Source organism: Kogia breviceps, chromosome 1, assembly GCF_026419965.1.
Source record: "Kogia breviceps isolate mKogBre1 chromosome 1, mKogBre1 haplotype 1, whole genome shotgun sequence".
Classification (NCBI taxonomy): Eukaryota; Metazoa; Chordata; class Mammalia; order Artiodactyla; family Physeteridae; genus Kogia; species Kogia breviceps.
This window is the reverse complement of record NC_081310.1, coordinates 39,100,739-39,123,016: the sequence shown is the minus strand read 5'-3', so window position 1 is coordinate 39,123,016 and position 22,278 is coordinate 39,100,739. Positions and strand designations below refer to the sequence as shown.

Below are 22,278 nucleotides of genomic sequence, written 5' to 3'. Positions count from 1 at the left end.
GGTCTTGGCATTGAGATGGAGATCTCTGGGAGATTTTCACCATTTGATATTATGTGGAGCTGGGAGGAGGTCTCTTGTGGACCAGTGTCCTGAAGTTGGCTCTCCCACCTCAGAGGCACAGCCTTGATGTCTGGCTGGAGCACCAAGAGCCTTTCATCCACACGGCTCAGAATAAAAGGGAGGAAGAGGAGAGAGAGAGAGAGAGAGAGAGAGGGAGAGGGAGAGGGAGAGGGAGAGGGAGAGGGAGAGGGAGAGGGAGAGGGAGAGGGAGAGAAAGAAAGAAGGAAGGAAGAAAGAAAGAAGAAAGGAAGGAAGGGGGAGAAGATAAAATGAAATAAAATAAAGTTAGTAAAATAAAAAATGAAAAATGATTATTAAGAAAAAAAATTTTAAGTTAAAAAAAATGGACAGACAGAATCCTAGGACAAATGGTAAAAGCAAAGCTATATAGACAATGTCACAGACAGACACATACACACTCACAAAGCAAGAAAAAGGGAAAAAATATATATATATCTTCTGTTCCCAAAGTCCACCTCCTCATCTTGGGATGATTCATTGTCTATTCAGGTATTCCTCAGATCTAGGGTACATCAAGTTGATTGTGGAGATTTAATCTGCTGCTCCTGAGGCTGCTGGGAAAAATTTCCCTTTCTCTTCTTTGTTTGCACAGCTCCTGGGTTTCAGCTTTGGATTTGGACCCGCCTCTGCATGTAGGTCACCTGAGGGCATCTTTTCTTCGCTCAGACAAGACAGGGTTAAAGTAGCAGCTGTTTCAGGGGATCTGGCTCACTCAGGCTGGGGGGAGGGAGGGGTACGGATGCGGGGCAAGCCTGCAGCAGTGGAGGCTGGCATGACGTTACAACAGCCTGAGGCATGCCGTGTGTTCTCCTGGGGAAGTTGTCCCTGGACCACGGGACCCTGGCAGTGGCGGGCTGCACAGGCTCCCGGGAGGGGAGGTGTGGATAGTGACCTGTGCTTGCACACAGGCTTCTTGGTGGCGGCAGCAACAGCCTTAGAGTCCCATGCCCATCTCTGAGGTCCACGCTGATAGCTGTCTCTGGAGCTCCTTTAAGCAGCGTTTTTAATCCCCTCTCCTGGCACACCAGGAAACAAAGAGTGAAGAAAAAGCCTGTTGCCTCTTTGGCAGGTCCAGACTTTTTCCTGGACTCTCTCCCGGCTAGCTGTGGCGCACTAGCCCCCTTCAGGCTGTGTACACGCAGTCAACCCGTCCTCTCCCTGGGATCTGACCTCCGAAGCCCAAGCCTCAGCTCCCAGCCCCCACCCACCCCGGCAGGTGAGCAGACAAGCCTCTCTGGCTGGTGAGTGCTGGTCGGCACTGATCCTCTGTGTGGGAATCTCTCCGCTTTGCCCTCCGCACCCCTGTTGCTGTGCTCTCCTCCGTGGCTCTGAAGCTTCCCCCACTTCACCCCCCGCAGTCTCTGCCCACGAAGGGCCTTCCTAGTGTGTGGAAACCTTTCCTCCTTCACAGCTCCCTCCCGGTGGTGCAGGTCCTGTCCCTATTCTTTTGTCTCTGTTTTTTTCTTTTTTTCTTTTGTCCTATCCAGTTATGTGGGGAGTTTCTTGACTTTTGGGAGGTCTGAGGTCTTCTGCCAGTGTTCAGTAGGAGTTCTATAGGAGCTGTTCCACATGTAGATATATTTCTGATGTATTTGTGGAGAGGAAGATGATCTCCGCATCTCACTCTTCCACCATCTTGAAGCTCCCCTCTGTCTGAGAAATTCTTTATCTTTCCTTCTATTCTAAATGATAATCTTGCTGGGCAGAGTATCCTAGGTTACAGATTTTTCCCTTTTAGGACTTTGAATATGCCTTGCCACTCCCTTCTGGCCCACAACTTTTTTGTAGAGAAATCAGCTGATAGCCTTATGGGGGTTCCCTTGTAATTAACTCTTTGGTTTTATCTTGCTGGCTTTAGAATCCTCTCTTTAACTTTTGCCAGTTTAATTATGTCTTGGTGTAGGTCTGTTTGGGTTCATCTTGTTCAGGACCCTCTGTGCTTCCTGTACCTGGATATCTGTTTCCTTCTTTAGGTGTGGGGAGTTTTCAGCCATAATTTCTTCAAATACATTTTCAATTCCTCTTTCTCTTTCTTCTCCTTCTGGGATCTCCATTATGTATAGATTGGCATGCTTTATATTATCCCATAGGTCTTTTATATTGCTTTCATTTTTTTTTAACTTGGTTTTCTGTCTGCTGTTCTGATTGTGTGATCTCCATTATTTAATTTTCCAGATCACTTATTAGTTCTCTTGCATTATTCACTCTGCTATTCATCGCCTTTAGCTCAGTTTTTGTCTTGGCAAATGAGTTCTCTAATTTTTCCTGGTTCCTTTTTATAGTTTCTACTTTCTTTTTACAGTAACCTGCATATCAATCAATAGCCCTTCTTAATTCCTTCAGCATTTTCATTATCTCCTTTTTGAACTCAATGTCTATTAGACTGAAGTGGGCTGTTTCATAGTTTGTTCTTCCAGATCTTTTAATTAGGAGTGGTTCCTTTGCTTCTTCATTTTACTTATATTTCTCTTGCTCTATGAATTTAGGAGAAACAATATCCACTGTAGTCTTGGAGGGTTATTTTTATGTGGGAGCGTCTCTTGTGTAGACTGTATGGATTTAACATTTTTGGTGCAAGTGCTATTTTGAACACAGATGCCTGCTGCCTCTTTCCTTGGTGTGTGCTGGCTGTTATGCCCTTGATAGGAGGTATGACTGGTGTTGTGGTGGACAGAGCCTGCACTGGATGTTGAGCAGGTCCTCCTCTTTGCTCTGTGGTTGTCACTGCCCTGTCAGGGGCAAGGTCTGCTCCTTAGTTTTAGGAGTAGAAGCCCCAGATCCATTTCTGAGCTGTGTTTCTGAACTGCAGTGCACGGTATGTGGGATTGGAGTGCTCTCACTGGGAGAGGAGCCACTGAATATTCCTTGCCAGAGCCGTTCACTGGTGAGTGTGCTCTGTTGTGTCACCTTTCACCCATTGTGCAGGCTCACAAAGTACACAGTTGTTGGCACTGCCCTCAGCCCCGCCTCAACCATGGGCATGCCAGCAATCAGCCCTTGTGTCTCTCAGGCATTGTTTTCACAAGGCCACCAGCGCAGATCCACTGAAGTCAGGTGCCAGGACTGGAGTAGTCATGCACCTGGACCTGCTTTGCAAGCTATGGAGGCAGCCCAGATCCTGACCTGGGCCAGCCCGCATGTGCATGCACCCACAAAGCCCACAGCTGCTAAGGCCAAACCCATCCCAGCCATGGGAGCACCCATTGTCTGCTCGGATGTCCTACAGGCACTGAATTTACAAAACTGATGATGGAGGTGTAAATCAATGGCTCACACAGCTACGGGGAGAGATTCCAGCCCTAACTCCTAAGTCACAACAGCCCTGGGGCTCAACTATGATTTCAGCCCTGCCTCTGCATGTGGGCAACCCACTGGCCTGCTCCCAGAGCCTGCCAACGTGGCAGCTGGTGCCAGAGCCTGCTGAGGCGTGAGTCCACCAAGGTGGTGGGTGGAGCTTACAAGCCTGCCCTGGCAGTGGCAAGGGAGTAGGAGTCTGCTAGGCAGGAGCCTGCTGAGGTGGTGGATGGAGCATGCACTCCTGGAGCCCATGGAGGTGGGGGCTGGTGCAAGGAGAAAGAGGCTATTATGGCAACCCCACTCCTCCCTTTGTGCACCACTTAACAATGTAGCTTTGTTTCTATGACAGGCCGCAAACAGCCCTGGTTGTGGCTGTAATACACTGCAGCCCCTTCAGGCTGTCTCCTCCTCACAGCCAACACCAGTCCTCTAACATCTGCGTTTCAGCACCCAGTCCCCACCCATACGAGTGGATGCATGTCTCAGGCTAGGGCATGCAGGGTGGTGGCACGACCATCTGTGCAGGTCTCTCTCTGTTCTGCCTGCTACAAACCAGTTGATGCACTCTCCTCTGAGCATGTGAAGCATCCTTTCTGTCCTGGCTGATCTCTCCACCAGGGAGGGGGCTTCCCAGGGTGCAGGAACCTTTCCTTTTTCACAGCTCCCTCCCAGGGGTGCCAGTCCTGTCCCACTTTCTCTTTTGTTTTTCCATTCATCCTACCTTGTTATGTGGAGATCTTTCCTGTCCTTTCAGGTTTTTGAGGTCTTCTGCTAGTGTTCAGTAGGTATTCTGTGAGGCCTGTTCCATTGTAGATATATTTTTGATGCATTTGTGGGAGGAGGTGAGTTCCACATCCTTCTACTCTGCCATCTTTATTCCTCTCCCCAACCATTATAAGGTAAATTACTTATCTCCATTTCTTTAAGGATTTTTTTCCCCCTGAGGTTTTATCTTATTCTTTTGTTTGGAACATATTCCTCTGTTATTTCATTTTCCTTGACTCTGTTGATTTCTACAATAGATGAAACTACCATCTCTCTCAGTCTTGAAGGCATGATCTTGTGTAGGAGATGAGCCTATTGCTCAACCCTGCCCTAGCTCTTGGTTATCTCTCTTTGTGATTGTCCAAGCAGCATATTTTATTTTTTAATAGCTCCTAGTAGTTGAGAATGTGCCAAGACCTGTCAGTGTCCCAAAGGGGAGAATCTGTCAGCACCTAGATTCATGCTGATTAGCATCCAGATCCTCAGGCAGCAGCTTTTAAAGTGTGCAAATATATACTGTCCTGTGGGACTGCAAGCATATAAGCCCCACTGGCCACCAGAGGCAGGCAATCTGTGGTGATTCCTGGGCAGTAGTCACAAAAATCAGGGCTCCAGATGAGTGTACAAGCTCCTATCTCAGAAATACCAATGAACTGTAATGAGGCAGAGGGAGAATGCAAAGACATTATCCAACAGTGTATGTTCCCTAAGAGCACCTTCATGTGTGCCAATCCTCATGCTGAAGTTTCAGGAAAAGCAAAAAGGTGAGGAGGGACTTTTTTTTTTTTTTTTTGCGGTACGCGGGCCTCTCACTGTTGTGGCCTCTCCCATTGCGGAGCACAGGCTCCAGACGCACAGGCTCAGTGGCCATGGCTCACAGGGCCAGCCACTCCGCAGCATGTGGGATCTTCCCGGACCAGGGCACGAACCCACGTCCCCTGCATCGGCAGGCGGACTCTCAACCACTGCGCCACCAGGGAAGCCCAGGAGGGACTTTTTTAAATGCTTTCCATCAAGAAGATTCATGGATTACTTAATCCCTGAAGTATTATGCATACTTAATATTTTCTTTCTTTCTCTGAATATTACTTCCAAGCAAGCACAATATCGCTGGTTTTATCATCTCCTCTTTTGACTTTTCTCTAACTTCTGCTCTGATAATCAAACTCTGGCTCCTAATCTGCATTTCTGCAATGACATAACTTTATTGTTTTGGGGACCAATTATTAATTAAAAATGAAACATTTCTGTAACCTACATAAAAGTGATAAAGGAACCGTAGAAAAGAAAAAGGGTGATTTTTAAAAAAAGACTAATAAAATGGTCAATCATATAACAAAGTTCTTCAAGAAAAAAAGATGAAGTACATAAACAAATAATATTAAGGAAATAAAATAACTACAAATAGAAATTTAAGTGGTATGCAAAGATTATAAAGAAATAGATAGCAATAAATTTTAAGACAAATGCACATTTTAAAAGGAAATATAGTTTTAATAACCTAAATGGGAAAAGAATTTGAAAAAGAATAGATACACGTGTAAGTATAACTGAATCACACTTTGCTGTAAACCTGAAACTAACACAACATTGAGTTTTTTTTTGGGTTTTTTTGCATTATGTGGGCCTCTCACTGCTGTGGCCTCTCCCCCCGTGGAGCACAGGCTCCGGACGTGCAGGCCCAGTGGCCATGGCTCACTGGCCCAGCCGCTCCGCAGCACGTGGGATCCTCCCAGACTGGGGCACAAACCCGTGTCCCCTGCATTGGCAGGCGGACTCTCAATCACTGCGCCACCAGGGAAGCCCCTAACACAACATTGTTAATCAACTCTACTCCAATATAAAATAAAAATTTTTAAAAAGGAAATATAGTTTACATAGATTCCTTTTGCCTGGTTTTGAATAATGTAAATACAACAATATCTGTAAATATAATATGAATGTAAACTGATATAATTACTCTGTAAAATCCTTTGGTACCATTTACTAAAGCTGAGCATATGCACATGCCTTACGACTTATCAATTCCACTCCTAGGCATACACTCAGCAGAAATACATACATATATTAAGCAGAAAATAGGCATAAGAATGTTCATAGCAGCCCTAATCACAGTAGACTAAAAATGGAAAAAACTGATTGTTTATCTAGAGTAGAATGATATATATATTGTCATATGTTAATTCAATGGAATAATATACAAAATTGAAACTCCAACTACATGAAACATGTCGCAGAGAGGATCAGTCAAATCTACCAATAGGAAAGAAGAAAGTTCAGAAATCAACACATCCATATATAAAACAAAGATGATACCAGAAAAAATAATAAGGAAACAATAAATTTTTAAATACATGCTGGTTCATTCTATGGAGAAAGTAATGTAAATGCCTACCTTATATTATACACAAGGTGGACTCCAGATATTACTTATGACCTTTATTTGAAAAGTAAAAATATAAATCATATAAAAGAAAATGTAGGATAAAAGTCTTGCAAGGGCTTCCCTGGTGGCGCAGTGGTTGAGAGTCCGCCTGCCGATGCAGGGGACACGGGTTCGTGCCCCGGTCCGGGAGGATCCCACGTGCCGCAGAGCGGCTGGGCCTGTGAGCCATGGCCGCTGAGCCTGTGCTCCGCAACGGGAGAGGCCACAACAGTGAGAGGCCCGCGTACCACAAAAAAAAAAAAAAAAAAAAAAAGTCTTGCAACGCAGGGTAGGCAAAATTTTTTCTTAAATAAAATTCAAAAAAAGTATAAACTGTAACATCAAATAAGGGAGGGGATGGCTCAACAAAAGTCATCTTTTTAAAAAAATAAAGTATCCATGGACAAAGTCAATGGTTAGATGAGTAGATGAGAGGCTAGGAAATGATAACTAAAATATTTAAAATCAACATTTGACTAATACATAGAGTGGAATGTAGACAATGCTCTGTAAATCAACAAGAAAAGGGTAGAAAATTAAGTGGAAAATGGGCAAGTCACAGGAGAATCCTGCATAAATATGGGAAACGATGCTCAAAATCACTAGTCATCAGAGAATTGAAAATAACAACAGCAGTAAACTATTACTATGTAGTAATGAGATTGGTAAAAAAAAAATGGGAAATTCAATAATACCAATTTCTGGTGAAGATGTTCACTGGGTAAGGATATAAACTATGATTGCCATTTTGGAAAAAATCTTGCAGAATTTAGTTAAGTTAGGTGTCTGTTTCCCTATGTCCTACCAACCATAGCTGAAAAATTATTGCACAGATTTATAAAAGGACATGTAGAAGGGCATTCATCACAATGTTTTTTGTGGTGGTAGGAAGCCATTCATCCATCATTAGGGGGTGGAATAGATAAATAATATACACCCACACTAGTAATCAGGCGGCATTAAGAAGAAATGAACTAGACTGGTTTGAATTTAAAAAGTAATGTAGAGAAGGAAGTCTATAGCTTGGGTGACCATGCATCCTGGTTTGTCTAGACAGTTCCAATTTATACCTATTGTCCCAGCATAACTGTTAATAGCACTATCTTTAATTCTCAATAGTTTAACAATATACTGCATGGTCATCCTGTCTGTATCATAACACCATTTTCTGAATGTTGAATCACAAAAACACTCAAAACAACACTACCTATTTTTGCTAAATACATATTTAAAGACATTTATTGGAGGCGGAATTTATATTAGGAAGATATATAGGATGAGGAAATAAAATAAAAATATAAGAATGACACTGTGCTATATGACTATGATTAACTTTGCTCTCTGCTGTGAAGTCAAAAAAATTAATAATTATAGTTTTAAAAATTAAACACTTACAGTACTTCTGGTACTAAAAATGTGGTAGTTTGGGCTGTTACTGGAATACCTGCAGAGGAAAATGTCAAATATGAATACTAAAACTAATTTCTCCCCCAAATAAAAGGGATTCTATACTTGGTCAGAGCATGCCTGAGCTGCCATGAGCTTTACATTTCTGCCCAAGCACCTTCTTAGAAAGTATAGTCAGGGCTAAAACTAGGAATATCAGCAACATCTACCCATCACTCAAGGTGCGCTTAAGGTTGCTCAGTATCTGAAAACACTATAGCAAGTAAATACTTTTACATCTTGTTTTTGTTTTAGAATAAAAACTGTTGAAGAATATTGGCTCTAACTCCTTCACCTGTAAACTGAGTTAAAATAAAATGAATAAAGATTGAAAATCAAAAAAACAGTATTTCTTATTTGAAGCACTGAAGTAAAGAGCAAATTTCTATGAGTCATTGTTCATTATCATTTCTCGCTATAATTCAGAGTACTTTAATTTCTGTCTATATGATTTATCTACTCTCCAGTAAAAATATGTGAGCCATCTATGGAATTGAAAGTTTTCTAGTAGCCGCATTAAAAAAGTGAGAAAAAACAAGTTGTATTGCTTCTAATAATATATTTTATTCAAAAGTATTCTTTTTTTTGGTACTAAGTCTTTGAAATCTGGTGTATATACTACACTTACAAAACATTGCAATTTTGACTAGCCACATTTTGAGTGCTCAAAAGCCAGATAAGGCCAGTGGCTATCATAAATCATCATCTTGAAATTCCCTTTACCTTCCCTTTGCTTCAGCAATCTATTCCATGTCTACATTACACACTAAATTGCCACTGGAATTGCTCCATCCTTAAAATCTTAAATCAGAGGCAATTTCTGTGTGTATTTGTATGTGGAATTACTGGGATATCACTATGTAACTCTTTTAATAGATGTCAGTCACATAATGAAATATAGTTTATTATTTATAATGAAACATTTTATCTATATGCAGATTTCAGATCAAATATAAAAACATTTAAATGTATTTTTATATATCCCTATAAATTAAAATGGAATATATTTTCATCAAAGGTCTCTTTTCAAGTAAGTATGAACCACCTCCCACTTATGAATCTAAGACCTCTTTCACTATAGTAAGAAAGACAAAAACTTCAGGAAAGAGAAAAATACAAGTGAAAAATTTTGTATTTTAATTTACAAAGTTAACCTGGGCAATTTGTGAATGAAACCTGGTAGCTAAATGATAAAACTACCTTCTCTGACAAGCCCTTTTCCCCACCTCTCCTTTATCAGCTTCCAACTCCTACTAAGGCTGGGTACAGGTTATGGAGGGAACAGTAGCTAAAGGAGTCATATTTAATTTATTAACTTCATCATAGACAACTATAATAACACCTTCTCATTCCTGCTTCCTTAATTATGTCAAATATTTACTGTGTTATTGTTGGAAATGGATCTGGAATGATCAAAGGTGTGGGTGTGCAGATGGCCCATGTGCTAGGACAATTTTTTAATGAAAAGGACAGTGTCATCTCACTCTGGGACTCTAAGAATGTACCCTTCCTACTCTCTCTAGTGTTCTTCAAAATCAAAGAGAATTCTTGACTTTTACCCCTTCCTTCATCTCCTAAGAGATAAGTCCCTCCTGACTTCACTTTTTCTCTCTCTATCCAGTCTAAAAAATATATTCTTTGGGTAAACCATTTTCTCTCAAACCCTTTATTCATCCTAAGGGGTTTGTCTTTCCTGGAATTGGTCCTCAATAGGTCATACTCTTGGGCATCTGACAGAAGCATATGCTAAATCATTCATGTGGGACAACAATATATTGCAGTAAGCACAGGATTGCCACAGAAAGTCTAACCCCCACTGGATATATTAATCTAACAGAAAAAAGACATTGAGACAAAAAGTGTTTTCAGGGACAAAGAAGATCAATCCATTGTAAGTGTGACCCAACAGAATAGTAGAGCATGAGAAAACATATTCTTTTCAAGTGTATATGGAACATTTATAAAAACTGGTCATCTATTAGGACATAAAGCAAGTCTCAACAAATTTCAAAGAATAGGTATCATGTGAACCCTGCTCTCTGATCATAGTACAATTAATGGAGAAGTTATTAACAAAAACATAATCAAATATTTACATATTTGGAATAAAAACAAACTTCTAAATAATTCTAAGTTATAAAAGAAATAGTGATTATAGTTAAATATGTCTAGAAGTGAATGATAATGAAATTATTACATATCATTTCTTATGGGATACAGCAAAGGAGTACTATATGGGGTATTAATACCTTTAAATGCCATATTAGAAAAGAATAAAGACCAAAAACTGTGAGCTAAATGTCTGGCTTAAGATATTTGAGAAAAAAATATCAGAATAAGCCTAATGAAAATAAAAGAGAGAAAAATGAAAACAGAAATCAGTAAAATAGAAAACAAAGACACAAAGATAAGTAAAACAGACAAGCTTCTTACAAGACATTAAATGATTTGAAGTGGTACTTTAAAATCTACACTAAAACAATTATGCTCTGGGGTTTAACATATGAGTCCAATCACAACATTCAAGGAACAAGTTATCCTAATCCTATACAAATTCTTCCAAAGAACTGAAAAGGAGATAATACTCTCCAACTCATTTTGTAAAGCTAGTGAAACAGATATCAAAACCAACCTAAGACATTATGAAAAAGAAAAATATAGACATAAAAATCCTACAGAAAATATTTGCAATTGAATACAACAAAGTATAAAGAGATAATAAACCATGACCAAGTTGTACTTATCCTATATATGCAGATGATTTTATTAGAAAACTCTACAAATGAAACTCACCACACATTTTAAAGAGGGAATAAAACACAATTGTTTCAATAGGTTAAAAAAATAATAAAATTTCATATAAATTCATAATTTAAAAAATTTACTAAAGAAGAAATGCAAAGAAAGTTTCTTAACCATGATAAAAACCATCTACAGAACACCTTGAGCAAACAATATCCTAGATGGCAATTAGTACCATCCCCTTAAAAATTTGGAATGAGAGAAGGATGCCACTATTACCATGTCTATTCAACACTGTTGGAGGCCTTAGCCAATACGATAAGAAAAATAAAATAGGATTGAAAAGGAGGAAACAGAACCCATTTTTACAGAAGATCTAAACAGAGATACACAATGCTCATTGGATAGGAAGATTTAATAGTCATATAGATGTCATTTCTTCCCATCTATAGAAACAGATTCACTGCAACTCCAAGCAAAATCCTGAGTTTTTCATAGAACTTGACAATCTGATTCTAAAATTTGTTAAAGTGTAAAAGTCCAAGAATGATCAGAAGCCTTCACGAAAAGAATAGGGAAGACTTGCCCTACTAGATATGATGACTTAAAACATTGTGTTATTGGTGCATCAATAGACAAACAGAGTAGAATAGTAAACTCAAAGTAGGCATATGTCCATATGGAAGTTCTGTATAGGACAGAGGTGATATATCAGATCAATTGAGGAAAATAGATCTGGATTCACAAGGAAAAAGAAGGAACTGCATTCCTACCTTAGATCATTTAAGAAAACCAACTCCATTGGGATAAGAAATATCAAAAACCAAATGTTAATACTCCTAGTGTAACCAAGTAGGACCCTATGGGGCCTTCCTGGGACAGACTCCTCCCCCCTACATCCTCTACTTGCCTCTTGCTTATAGAAAAGCTTTAGTCTCCCGTGCCTCCCCTGAGTCTCAAAAGGCTGGCTCAAGCATTAATGAAAGAATGTGAACACGTAGTAAAATACAACAGCAGTTAGGCTACGAGAGCTGGTAACAATTTAAATAATAGATCAGCCATACAGCAGTCACAAAATCTTTAATGCCTCCCTGAAGGATATAGATAACAGTGCTAGATGCACATTCCTCAGTTGTTTTGCAGACACTAAAACCCCCACCAGATGGAAGAAGTTAACTGCATGCTGACCACCAGTAGTACATAGACTCCAGACTGGTTGGAACCAGAAGGTTGATGATCGAGATTCCCAAAATATCACCCTGTTACTTCACCAACAACCAATAAGAGAATTGTGCACAAGCTAATCATATAACCTGAGTCCCTCACCCTCAAACTGTCTTTAAAATCCCTTCCCTGAAGTCCATTGGTGAGTTCAGGTCTTTTGAGCATTTATTGCCTCCTTGCACCTGAAATAAATGCTGAACTTTCCTTCACCACAACCCAGTGTCAGTAGATTGGATTTACTGCGCACCAACAAGCAGACCCAAGTTCAGTAACATTGGTAGAAAATTTAGGTAAATACCTCTAAGACCTCGGGGCAGGGAAATATTTCTTAAATAAAACATCTACCCTGGAATTCTCAACTCCCCCACCCCCCAAAGGCTAACAATGAAACACAAATTAATTATATTAAGTTTAAGAAATCTTGTCCTTTAAAAGCACACCTTATTAAGAACTAAAATTCAGGGAATCTGTGACTACCATGACAAAAAAAATACCATTTTTGTCTTCCCTAACCTCTAATTGAAATTTAGCATTTCCTTAATTATGAATGTACAACAGGAGTTGGCAAACTACATTCTTTGGGCCAAATCCCATCTGTTTTTGTAAACGGATTTGTATTTGCACACAGCCACCCCCTTTGTTTACTATTGTTGGTGTATGCTGTCCCCTACAATAGCAGAGTTGAGTGGCTAAAACATAGACTGCATTGACTGAAAAGCCTAAAATATTTAATATCTGGTCCTTTACGCTAAAGTTGATGACCTCTGGTGTACAACATAGCAAACGTTATAAACTCCCTAAGTTCACAGGTGAACCTGAATAATATCAGCTACCATAATTTATTGATACAGGCATGTATTGAGAGCTTGAAATATATCATTGTATTCAAGCCTCACAACAACCCCATGAGACAGGTTTAATCATCGTCATTTTATAAAGAAGAAAATGAAGGTTTACAAAGTTCTGTCAGAATGCTACGTTTTTACTTTTTCTCAGTACTTCAATAATCCTTTCCAACGGCTACTCTCACTCTATTTGAACTCTCCATCTGTCCATTGAGATGCCATGGATCCCTTCCTTCTGAAACCTCTGTAATAGTTTGATTTATTGTGGGTATCCTTACATCTTAATGTTAGAAGGTAATAATAATTGTTATAGCAAAGCCTCCATTAAACAGAATATTCGCAAAATGTGATTTTTCTAGTTAATCATCTATATTTTAACCTGTGTTGAAAATCTACAATATTTTGATACACTTTCCAATCCAGCATCACCTAATGTTGACCAAAAAGCAAACTTGCATGGAGGATCTCTCAGAACTTTAAAGTTTTCCTTCCCCAAATCAACCCACTTTATGCGGGAATTACATACCCTTACGTTTGTAGAGTGTATATTTTATAAAGCACTCTCTCACAAATCATTCAACCACAACTACCTAATATAAACCATCAACTACCCTGTTACCCTAGTGAAGCGCGCGCCCCCGCCTCCGCCCTGCCTCTGCTATTTCTGGTGGAGACTTTTTGGTTCCCCTGTGCTTCTCTTCCCTCTGGCAAAAGGGTGCAGTGGGGTCCAGGGGATGGTGACGTGAAGGTACCGCGACCCTACGGCGGGAACTTGAGGAGATAGCCAAGTCCTAACAGTGTGCCCTCATTTCCCGCCCTCATTCACTGAAAACTCTCGGAAGGGGCGGGGGGAGCCGGGGCTGGTGTTGGGGTAACTGGGAGACCAGGCTGTGGTCTACAAGAGCGCCTGGCCCCAGGACGCTGAGGCGCCGGGGTGGGTCCCCGCCTGCCCAGGGGCGCCCGCCTTGCCCGCGACTGGCGTCTCTTTACCTCCACAGAGCCGAGCCGCAACAGCTCAGCCAAGACAGCAGCACCGCCACTCCAGAGGCTGACATGGCTGGCGCCGGTTCGCAGCCACCTAACAGCCAGGCGCGCCCGCCATTCCGCGCGCTCCCGCGGACGCCGGTGGCTGGAGGTGCTCTGTGCCCGCGCCGGGGGCTGGGGGCGGCCGCTCATCACGAGGCTAGGGCGTGCGCGCCCGCGTGCCAGCCGCCTCTGCAGAGGTGAGGGTGCGTGCGCATGCGTGCAAGCGCGCGCTGAGGCCGCGGCTACTCAGGCGTCAGAAAGTTAGCTGCTGGACCCGAAAGTGTAAATCAGATTTTGGGCAAAGCAGAGCTATGCTTTTTTGGAATGAAATAGCAAAACCACTTAAACTGACCACTGAGAATCCAAACTGACAGGATGAAGGTGAAACTTTTAAGTTAGTGTATCTTTTAGCCCAAATGTTTCTTGTGACAGTATATGATCACTGCAATAGCTGTTACATATCTGGCAGTACTATCCAGGGAGCAGGCACTCCATAAGTGATTTTAAAGGTGAACAGAGGGCTTCCCTGGTGGCGCAGTGGTTGAGAGTCCGCCTGCCGATGCAGGGGACGCGGGTTCGTGCCCCGGTCTGGGAGGATCCCGCATGCCGCGGAGCGGCTGGGCCCGTGAGCCATGGCCGCTGGGCCTGCGCGTCCGGAGCCTGTGCTCCGCAAGGGAGAGGCCACAACGGTGAGGCCCGCATACCACAAAAAAAAAAAAAAAAAAAAAAGGTGAACAGAGGAGGCTTCCCTGTTGGCTCAGTGGTTAGGAATCCGCCTGCCAATGCAGAGGAAACGGGTTTGACCCCTGGTCCGGGAAGATTCCACATGCTGCAGAGCAACTCAGCCTGTGCACTGCAACCACTGAGCCTGCGCTCTAGAGCCCACAAGCCACAACTACCGAAGCCCTCGTGCCCAGAGCCCCGTGCTCCGCCACAAGAGAAGGCTCTGCTAGCTGCAACTAGAGAAAAGCCACGTGCAACAATGAAGAGCCAAAAATAAAATAGGTAAAGTAAAAAAGGGTTTTTTTTAAAGTTGAACATAAATGAATAGTAAAGTGTGCCTATTGAACACCTGCTTTATGCCCAACACTATCTCGTGCACTTGAGTACAAAGAAACAGGAACAGGACAGGACTTCCCTGGTGGTCCAATGGGTAAGACTCTGCACTCCCAACCGGGTTCCATCCCTGGTCGGGGAACTAGATCCCACAGGCCGCAAGTAAGAGTTCACATGCCACAATTAAAGATCCCGCTTGCTGCAACTAAGACCCGGCGCGGAGGGAGAAAGGAAAGAAGGAAAGAAGAAAGGAAGGAAGGAGAGAGACAGCATTCTGGTTTGCAAAGGGATTTGTAATCTTGTAGTAAAGCCAAGATAAACAAACACGAAAATTATCACGTACTATTATAATTTATCTGTTTACTTGTACCAAATAATCTGAATCCTTGAGGACTATAATTGTATCTTTATTCATCTTCGTGTTATTAGTGCCCAGCATAATCTTATTTTGTAGTAAGTTCTCAGTGTTTACTGACTTAATGAATCACTGAATAAAAGTAGTAAAATTTGCTCTAAGGACTGTAAGAGAATGTATATATATGATTTGGGAGACACTACATTTAATGCGATTCTATTCCCAGTTCATTCCAAAGCAACTTTATATCAGAACTAGATGTCATAGTTAATTTGTGTTGCAGTTGGAAGAGCATGTGATCAGCAGTAGGCATTGTCAACCACAAAAATAAAGCAGCTATAGTTATTTTACTAGCAAAATGGGTTTACTTGGGAGTAGCAGAGAATTGCAATTCAGGACAGGCAAGCTATGGTGAATCACAGGCGAGTCTGAAGAACAAAGGAGAAGGGGCTTGCTTTTATTAGGTTTTAGGAGGAAATGCTTGAGTTGTTTTGAACAAACCTGCATTGGAGAAGAGCCAGGGTCGGAGGTTATGGCAGTTTCTCTTTGGGTACAAGTGTTAGTGCATGGCTGCTGGGTCAAAGAGGGATCTTCCTTCCTTTTTCTTAAAAGCAGGAGACAAAATTGCTGTGTGAAAAATGTCCTCCCTTATACCAGAAGGAAAGTAGCATTCCAGCTTCCTTCTTGCTGCTGGTTATGCAGGCTGCAATAAGTGGCAGGTGGGTGAGAGCTCCCTCTTTAGGGCTTCCTGACTCCATTTAAGATGAAGTTGCCTTTATTTTCACACACACCCCTCATCTCTACCCCGGCGCCATTGCAGACACATCATTTCACATAGTTCTTCAGGAATTTAAAATGTTCCAAAGCTCAGCGGGAAAGGCTCGTGGTTAACTCTAATTTTGAAGCAATCTAAGGAATCTGATAAGCCTGCATCATTTCCCTATACATAGTATTTCCCCCACCACATAGCAGTTAAATGACATGGAATTGAAATGACAACCAAAAAGTGCATTCAGTCTGGGCAAGGGGGGGTGAGGGGGGATAAGATGGAGTGGCTTTGTGGGAACAAGAATATCCTGTTCTTGGAGTGGTAAAGAATCAAGGTAAACAGGGGGACATCAGGACCATGCCTTAGCTATTCACTCTTGAGCCAGTGCCTAGGCTGTACAGGCAGAACCTGCTTTCAAATGACTGAATTACTTACAATTGGTGGTTACCTTATTGTAGGTGCCCAAGTTGGGTGAGCTCACTTTCTATTGAAAGCCCTTTTGTCTTAACTTGAAATTTACCTCCCCTTTGACAGGGACAACTCCTCCCTAAAATGGAACTCCAACAGCCACCCACCCCCTATTTCACATCTCATACCAGAACCTGTTCAGGACAAAGTGGGAGGAAAAGATAATGTGTAAACCTGTGGCAACTGATCACTCTCTCCTCACCTCCTTAGGACCATGAGTGTCCCCAGTCTACATTCCAGCTCCTCACTAGTTCCCCCAGGCCATAGTTCCAACCTGGCCCCTAATCTGAAATAGACTGTCTGGGGTCACCAGGGACCGTGCACTACTTGTAACAGAGGACATGGTCCTAGCATGTCAAATTAGAATCATTTGTTACAATATCGTGTTTTGGGTACATATAGTTTATGTCATAAGCTACAAAACTACTCATGGATAACGTTTCTATAATACATGAGGCAAAATGCATTTCAAGTTTTGATAGACATGAAATGAATTTGGTGGACACTTCTGCCACTTCACCCTAAATTCTGACATTTAGACACATAGTCCAGGAATCCCTGATCACAATTGAAAGATTGGCACCGCTGAAGTTAACACCTTTATTTTCTGAAGCCATAGTCATAGTCACACTGATGTACACGCTGCATGATCCTGTATCACATCTGTTTTCATTCTTTGTCAAAAGGCATTAGAAAAAAGTGCAGTCCCTAATTTCTAACCCACTATTCCTGCATCAGAAATATAATTCACTCTAATCCCTAAATCCATTTAAAAATTTTGCATGAGGGCTTCCCTGGTGGCACAGTGGTTAAGAATCTGCCTGCCAATGCAGGGGACATGGGTTCAAGCCCTGGTCTGGGAAGATCCTACAGGCTGTGGACCAACTAAGCCCGTGCTCCACAACTACTGAGCCTGCTCTCTAGAGCCCATGAGCCACAACTACTGAACCTGCATGCCACAACTACTGAAGCCCATGCACCCAGAACCCATGCTCTGCAACAAGAGAAGCCATCACAATGAGAAGCCCATGCACCACAACAAAGAGTAGCCCCCACTCTATGCAACTAGAGAAAGCCTGCATGCAGCAACGAAGACACAACACAGCCAAAAATAAAATAAATTTATTTTAAAAAATTACAATTTGCATGAATACTTTAGTCCCATTAAAGCATCCAATGGAGTTTAAATTCCCTTAACAAGTATTTATCAAACTATTAAAATGTGGCAGACGTTGGGCCAGGCACCAAACATGTAATAGTAAACAGGATATCCTTGGTCCCTACACTTAACGGAACTTACCTTCCTTAGAGATGAGCAAGCAGAATCAAGGGTTTAATTTTTAAATGTATATAGGTTTAGGAGATAATAGAAAAGAAATGTAATCTAATTATGAAGGGTATAAGAACTAATGTTTAGGAATGTGAGCTTTATATAGGACCATTTATTGGTTATATTCTTCTAAAAGCCTTTTTATTATAAAAACATATTCAGAAAAGTGCACAAAAGATGTGTACAATTCTTAACAATTTATTACATAACCACTATGCAAATGTTTAAAAAGTAGAACATTATCAGCATTGCTTAAGACCTCCTTATGCCCCCCCTCCCCAAACTCGTTACTCCCACTTTTGTCATGAACCAAGCATCCATATACATGGGTCTGTTTCTGAGCTATTTGGTTCCATTAGTCTTCTATCCATGTGACAAACTGTGATATCTATCTAATAGAAGAATTCTCCCATCTTGTTTTTCTCCCTGGCTTCTTTGGCTATTCTTAGTCCTTGGCATTTTCATGTAACTTTTAGAATCAGTTTGTTGAATTTCACACACAAAAAAACTGTTGGGGTTTTATTGGGATTTTATTAAATTTATACATCAGTTTGGGGAAAAGTTGACATATTTACAGTATTAGTCAGGAAGAGTCAAACTTCTTTCCTAAAGGACCAGATAATAAATAGTTTAGGTTTTGCCTCTTAGAGGCAAAATTGAGGATATCATGTACTTATATAACCATTTAAAAAGGTGAAAACCATTCTTAGCTCACTGACTCCTGAATCTCAGTAAATCAGATGCTGTTTTGAATGGATTTAGACTGTGGACTCTGGTTTTATGGCCCCATAAATTTGTTTTCTTTTGATTTTTCTCAGTAATGTTATATAAGGTTTTGGGTGCAGTCTTGCAAATCTGTTATTCCTTCCACTGAATTCTTAATTTTGGTTATTGGATTTTTTTAAATTCCAGAATTAACTTGTTTTCTCACATGTTCAGGTATCTGCTGAAATTCTCAAAACTTGTATATCTCCTTGAACAGAATAAGGAGTTATTTGATAGTCTATGTCTGAAAGCTCCAATGTGTCCATCCTCTTTGGGCCTGTTTCCATTGTCTTTTTACTGGTTTTCTTTTGTTTCATATGCTTGGTTGTGTTTTATTGTATTCAGGATATTTTAGTAGCAAAATTGTTTGTAGAAACAATTTGAAGTTTAGAATGATGACATTTTCCTCTAGAGAGGGTTTCTGTTTGCTTATGCCAAGGCTTTGGGGAAACTCCCACTTTAGGATCACCTTAATCCAATTTTAAGGACTGGGATAATTGGAAGCTGAGCTGCAATCCCCTTTGAGAGCCTTTTTCTTCCCTACTTCTGGTTCACCTCTATTCCTAGGGTGCAAAGGCCTGAGGGCCACAAACCAAAGTGAGGGGCATTCACCAGGTCTACTCCCCTTTGACAGACTCTGGCCCCTACTCCTGGAAGGCTGTCAAAATCACACATCAGCCTCTGAACTGCCTCCTCCAAGTCTGACAAGTGCTGTAACAATGGCCTGTAACATTAAGCCCACCTCCCAGGGCCTCCACCTTCTCAATGGTCCTGGTCCAATAATTCTTCAAACTCATGTTAGCTCTCTGATTCCTTTAGAGTTTTAAAATATTTTGTCCAGCCTTCCTAGTTGCCCTCAGTGGGATGGTCAGTCCAAATTACCTATCCACCATTACAAGAGCAGAAATCCTCATTAGTTATTTGTTAGTTACTGGAGTAGCCTCATTCATACACAGCATGGTAACAATATGTAAAATGTCAGTGCACCATTGTCCATCTTTGACTCTGTGTTAAAAAAGTATTTTGTAGAAACCATTAGGCCTTGGAAAAATCAATTGCTCTCCCTAACAGGAAGGTTTCTATACTTGTAGCAGCAAGCATGGGTTACCTCTGTTTACCTATAGCAAATAGCAGTTAATTGATTCACACATCTTGATTGAGAGCCTAGTACATGTGAGGGGAATGAAGAGATGACATTCTCTCCTTATAGCAGAACTAATTGACTAATTAATTAGTTGACATATCTCAAGACAAACCCTAAAGTTCAGATTTCAGCTCCCTTCTGCTTTTTCAAATTATATATTCTTCCCAAGGACATGCAAGAGTCTGATTTCGACTGCTTGAATGCCTTTATTTCTTTCAGATAAAACTGAAAAAGCAAAATAACAGCTCGATATTTTTGGCTATTGGGGCAATGATGTTTGGCAATTCTCAAAAAAAATATAAATGACCAGTAAGTATATAACTTTTCATTAGAAATAAAATTAACAAATTACACAATGAGATTTTTTTTCTATCAAAGTGGCAAAATATTCTTTTAATAATACACAATGTTAGGAAGGGTTCAGAGAAATGCTCTCTTCTGCTAGAGGAGAATAAATTAGCACAGCTGTTTTTGAGGAGTATGTGTCAATACAGCAAAGCCTTGAAAATGTGCATACCCTGCAATTCCACTTTTAATGATGTAGCCAAGGAAATAATTAAGAATTTGTAAACAGATTTAGCTATAGGGTTGCATGTTATATCACGTTGTTTATAAGAACTGGAGACAATCTAATAGTGGATCATTTAAATAAATTATAGTACAGAAATACAATGGAATACTAAAAACAATGGTGTATATAGATGGATATCTACTGACATGGGAAGTCAGTATTTTGTTAAATGGAAAAAGCAAGTTATAAAAGAGTGTGATCTCATATTTGTTTTAAAACACCATGCATGTTTATATACAGTACATATAGAAAAACATTGAGAAGGATGTACACCATATAACCATTGGCAATCTTTGGATGATGGAAATATGAGTCATTAAAAACATTTCTATACCCATTTTTGTATTTATCTGAAATGAATGTGTATTATCTCTGTGTTTAAAAATTGGAAAGAAAAGTCAAAGCCTAATTTAAAAAATGCTTTGCCTAGGTTTGGGCTTGTGATATGAGGGACCATATGCACCTAGAGGCATCTGCTTGGTTTTGCTCCTTATGACCTGAGTGGATAATTCTCATTTTTGTTCTTGTTTTCCTGCAAATGCCATAATCGTGGACAACCGTTCTCTCATTTTATACTAGAGCTCATTGAGGCTGTGATTGGGGAAGGAAGCTGCCTTTCTAGGGGAGTAGGCTGGTTGCAAAAGGCCCATACTTTAATTGGGGAACACTCAGAGTAAGCTCTGTGGAGAGGAAGGAGGAAGCAACCAGAAAACAGATGCAAAGGAATGGACTGCAGATTGTCTCTATTTAGTCGTCACTTCAATTCTAGGTCTACTGAATCTTAGAGGTAGGGATGATGGGAGGGTACCTAAAACCTGGTTATATAGATTCCCTCTAAGATGGTGAGTCATTTCAGAAGAGAAATGATGGAACAACTGAAAATAATATTGAACATCAAACTGCTGCTAACAGCAAACTGTTAGAGCAACCCTACAGCTATAAACAGAGGCATTTGATGGAAAGTTTGTATTCTGGGTTGGTACAGAAATTCCAAATGAACCCAAACTCAGAGAGGACCATGCCTAGTACGTTCAGTAAACAATGACACTATCCATTAAAGGAGTCTCTCCTAAGAGCAAATGAAGGGTCACTTGTCCAGATAAGACAAACCTATAAACTCATGTATAATATGGCAAAGGCCTATCCCTTCTATATCCCATATCCTCCATTCTGATTCCAAGAAATGTGTCCAAGGTAATGTGTTTCTGATTAGCAGTTAAATACTGGTTTGTAAATGCTTTACTTTTAAAAAGAATAAATTACTGTAGATAAAGTTAGCCATACGAAAAAGTCATTCTCAGACACTCGTATGTGTTCTTGAATGAGAGGAAAAAGGTGGAGTTTCAACTATCAGCACATGAGCATCACTTCTCATATGTCACTGTGGCTAAAAGGTTGAATACTGCCGTTCTAGAGCAAGAAACAAGGGAGCTCCTGGATAAAAGAGAGCCCAGGCAGGAGAATTCGTTTGTGAAAGTACCCCAGGGACCTAAAACTAGGAGGGAAAGGGAAATTAAGAAATGTTGTGATGCAAAGCAAACTAAGCAAGAGGCATGCACTCGAGGCTTTGAGGAAGCAGGATTAGCTCTCTACATGTTCAACTGGACATGTTGATACTCATAATTTATATTAGTACAGAGAAGGCAGCTGCAGTTATACTAGGTTAAATGCCAATTCTTGTAAGGATCAGCTGTTACAGCTGGCTGTGGAGCTGATTCCCTTCCCCTCAGTTACTCAAGGGGAACCCGTTCCATGGCCACATAGAAACTGTTCTTGTCATCGAGGCAATGCCAAGCAATTGGTCCGATTTCACAGTCTGAACAGACCAGAAACCTGTTGCCCACATCCTTAGTGAAGCCCATGTTCTGAAAGATGAACATGTCATCGCTGGCCAGTGCTCCTAGGGAAGGTCGCCATCAGGATTGCTGCCATCGGCTAGAGTTGGCTTCTTTCTCATGGAAGGGCAGGA

General features: G+C 40.9%; 1 protein-coding gene across 1 annotated transcript in view; it reads right to left on the bottom strand.

Moving 5' to 3' along the window:
- The window catches only part of CATSPERE (catsper channel auxiliary subunit epsilon), a 229,026-nt gene extending 215,065 nt beyond the window's left edge, over positions 1 to 13,961 (bottom strand). Inside the window, exons 1-2 of the mRNA XM_067009900.1 lie at positions 13,816 to 13,961; positions 7,964 to 8,012 (exon numbers count right to left, since the gene is read on the bottom strand). Coding sequence (XP_066866001.1) covers positions 7,964 to 8,012; positions 13,816 to 13,880 — 114 coding nt within the window. The 5' untranslated portion in view covers positions 13,881 to 13,961. The remainder of the gene's footprint in view (positions 1 to 7,963; positions 8,013 to 13,815) is intronic.
- Positions 13,962 to 22,278: the final 8,317 nt, after the last annotated feature.